This window comes from Rhagoletis zephyria, unplaced genomic scaffold (assembly GCF_001687245.7).
Source record: "Rhagoletis zephyria isolate East Lansing unplaced genomic scaffold, Rhagoletis_zephyria_1.1 Rzeph_scaffold_21730, whole genome shotgun sequence".
NCBI classification, from domain to species: domain Eukaryota; kingdom Metazoa; phylum Arthropoda; class Insecta; order Diptera; family Tephritidae; genus Rhagoletis; species Rhagoletis zephyria.
In genome coordinates this window covers 4,547-7,641 of record NW_016178788.1, presented here as the reverse complement: position 1 = coordinate 7,641, position 3,095 = coordinate 4,547, and the positions used below count along the sequence as shown (strand labels likewise).

Here is a 3,095-nt window from a genome sequence, read left to right as displayed (position 1 = left end):
TTCAATGGATAACAAAGCTCAAGAAATATATAAAAAAATTTTAGTATGGAAATTACGAGCTCAAACGTCAAAAGTTCCCGGTTTTTGCAATAATTTAGAAGCTCTAGAAAAGAAACAAAAGGTGATAGACACTTCCTGGCTTAAATTAAAGCTAGATCTCTCGAATGCTGTCTCTGAAAAGAGATCTTAAATAATTGAGATCTGAAAATATTTTTACCATTATTTATTATCTTAAATTTTTATGCATATTTCCCTCCACAGGGGGGGGTTCATCTGTTTTCGGATTCCATTTTCGTTCGCTTTTCGAACCGTTCTCCCACTAAAGTGCTCATCCGAAACGTATGTACACAAAACTATCGACAATGGTGTTGAAACGGATGAGATTTAAGCAGTTTTCCTGAGATTTATCTGATTAAATTTTTCGCTGAAAACGATTTCATTCCGAACTTCACAGAAACTTTTTCATAATTACATAGGCTAATACAATTCGCTCCTCCGATTATGATCGCGAATTACCCCATTCCCACGGGCACATTCTCAATTCGATTTGACAGCTCTCTGTCTTTGTGTTTTGTTTTTGTTTTTCTTTGCTGCAAAATTTATGCAAAATGTAGATTCTTCCTAAAAACTTGTAAGTTTCTGTATTAAATTGGGGATATACACATTGATAAACTTTACTTTTCGTACTCAGAAAATATGCAAGTTTTGATTTGTGAGCTACTTTCGATAAATTTCCGATAAAAATTAGAGACGGCACCGATTTTCGTAATTCGCATGTTAGTTGGATTAGAATTACAAACAAATGAGTTAGGGTAATTGGAGTGCGAATTAGGAATGAGAGACCGAACTACGTTATTGGTGTGCCTGGGGTTGGCTGAAAAAATCCTGGCCAGGATATTTTGAATTAAATTTCCAAAAATTATAATTATTAATTAATTTAGTACTCGTTTGTTTAATGAACAAATTCTTTATCAATCGAAGGTATTAAGCCTATAGAATGTAAAGCGCCACGGAGTCATGACTTCACTCCAATATAAGCATTTTCACCGTTTTTTTCATATTGCAATTTTTTGAATAACTTGGCAACCGGGTTTAGGAAAAAAGCCGAGTAATCGAACATACTACTGGCAATGCTAAGGCTCTACTAAAATACTTCTCGCAACATATTTGTGCCCGATTTCAGCAACAGTCTTACGTCGGTTCCGAACTGCATATGGAAGCCTTTTCGTGGCAGAAATGCACTCTAAAATTTCTTCATTGTCCGCCTATGGGGTATTAAAAAATAGTTTTTTTTTTTAAGTTGATCGGTCCAGGAATCGCACCTGGTACCTTCTGTGTTGTCAAATGCATCTCAAATCCCTAGAGCCCATCGGCGGTAAACCACGAATAGCAAAGTTAAATTTCCGAGCAATTTGTGGCCAAAACTACGCAATCACTTCCTTTTACATACATACATAAACTCAAATGCTATCAACCAACTTAATTATCACGATATTATCAAGAAGCAATAAAACAATGAAAACTGGCGTAAACACATATCTTAATGCAGTGTTCGTGTGATTGTGTTAACATTGAACTTTATAAAGTTTTAAGTACTATCCAACTTTGGATCAGATGTTATTTGTATATCCAACAAATAACCAGCATTAAAATGTGGTCTTCCGCGGCAGTGAAAATATTCATCGCACATTTAGCTTTAACATTTTCATTTGGCTCGACGCTTCGTTTATACGGTGCTCCCTATGAAGGCGTACTCCATCGTTATACTCGCCCAACATTTTCTAAAAGTGATTTGCGCGCAACTGGACGCATTGTGGGCGGTGAAGTAGCGGCCGAAGCATCTGCACCCTGGCAGGTTTCATTACAAAACATCTATGGCAGTCACTTTTGTGGTGGTGCGATCATTAGTGATCAGTTCGTTGTGACAGCGGCTAGTTGTGTGAGCGGACTGCAAAGGAATTTGGTGAAAGTCATAACGAGCACCAACGAATGGATGGGCTTGGCATGGCAGTATGATGTCGAAAAAATCCACGTGCATTGCAATTTTGATAAACCACTATATTCAAATGACATCGCCTTACTTAAGTTGGCCACTTCCATCGAGTATGATGATCAGACGAAAAATATTACAGTAGCAGATGAAGATGAACTGGAAGAAGGTGAAACGCTGACCATGACTGGCTGGGGTAGTTCGGTGGAGGGCGAATGGTATGAAGATGAATTGAAGGAACTTAAAGTGCAGTATTTGCCTTACGAAAAATGTCGCGCTGCTTATGGCAATTCGGACGATGTGGATATGGGACATTTATGTACCAACTCGTCAGTGGGCGAAGGTGCCTGCCATGGTGATACCGGTGGGCCGCTTGTCGATTCCCAGGGTAGACTTGTGGGTATAGGTAATTGGGGAGTACCATGTGGGCGTGGCTTTCCAGATGTATTTGCCAGAATTTCTTATCACGCAGACTGGATTCGTACAACTATAAACGGTTGTAATCCTACATAAATAATAAGTACTAATTGACGTATATGTGTATGTGCATTTTAAATTGAATTCACGGAAGTGACTATTGAATTGAATAAAATATGACCAACTTTCTCCGTTTTGGTGGTTTCATTTGAAGTTATATTTTATTTAAAAATAGTATATCGCGTGGAGCTGTTGACTTCGTGATTAGGGCGTTCCACCATAGCCACTAATTGATTGATCGATACTTATGAAAATTTATGATCGTATTATGAGCTTTGATCGTCTACCACCAAAATCGACAGCCTGGTTGATAAGGTAAATAAAATAGCGGGGGAAATGTTCTGGTTAGATAAACAATTACTTAGTAATTAAATACTGTATCATGTGAAGAGTCTAAATTCGGGCGAAGCCGAATATTAAATACCCAGCGCACGTATTGAATTTAGTTGATTCACATTTCTAAAAACTACCTTCACATGCTAAGTAGGGTTGGCTTTACCCTTATTTAAAACATCTTCGACAATATACTCAGTTGGTTATCACGCCCATTTTCCAATACTCCATAATAATCTTATTTCTTTTTATGAGATTGATTCGAGTGTCAACTTTGAGTAAATAAATAATAATA

The 3,095-nt window shown here is 37.5% G+C and overlaps 1 protein-coding gene across 1 annotated transcript; it reads left to right on the top strand.

Moving 5' to 3' along the window:
- Window positions 1-1,613: 1,613 nt before the first annotated feature.
- On the top strand, window positions 1,614-2,503 carry LOC108381195 (chymotrypsin-2-like). The gene has a single exon (XM_017637608.1). The coding sequence runs from the start codon at window positions 1,652-1,654 to the stop codon at window positions 2,501-2,503; it is 852 nt and encodes a 283-aa protein (XP_017493097.1). The 5' UTR covers window positions 1,614-1,651.
- The last annotated feature ends 592 nt before the right edge of the window (window positions 2,504-3,095 follow it).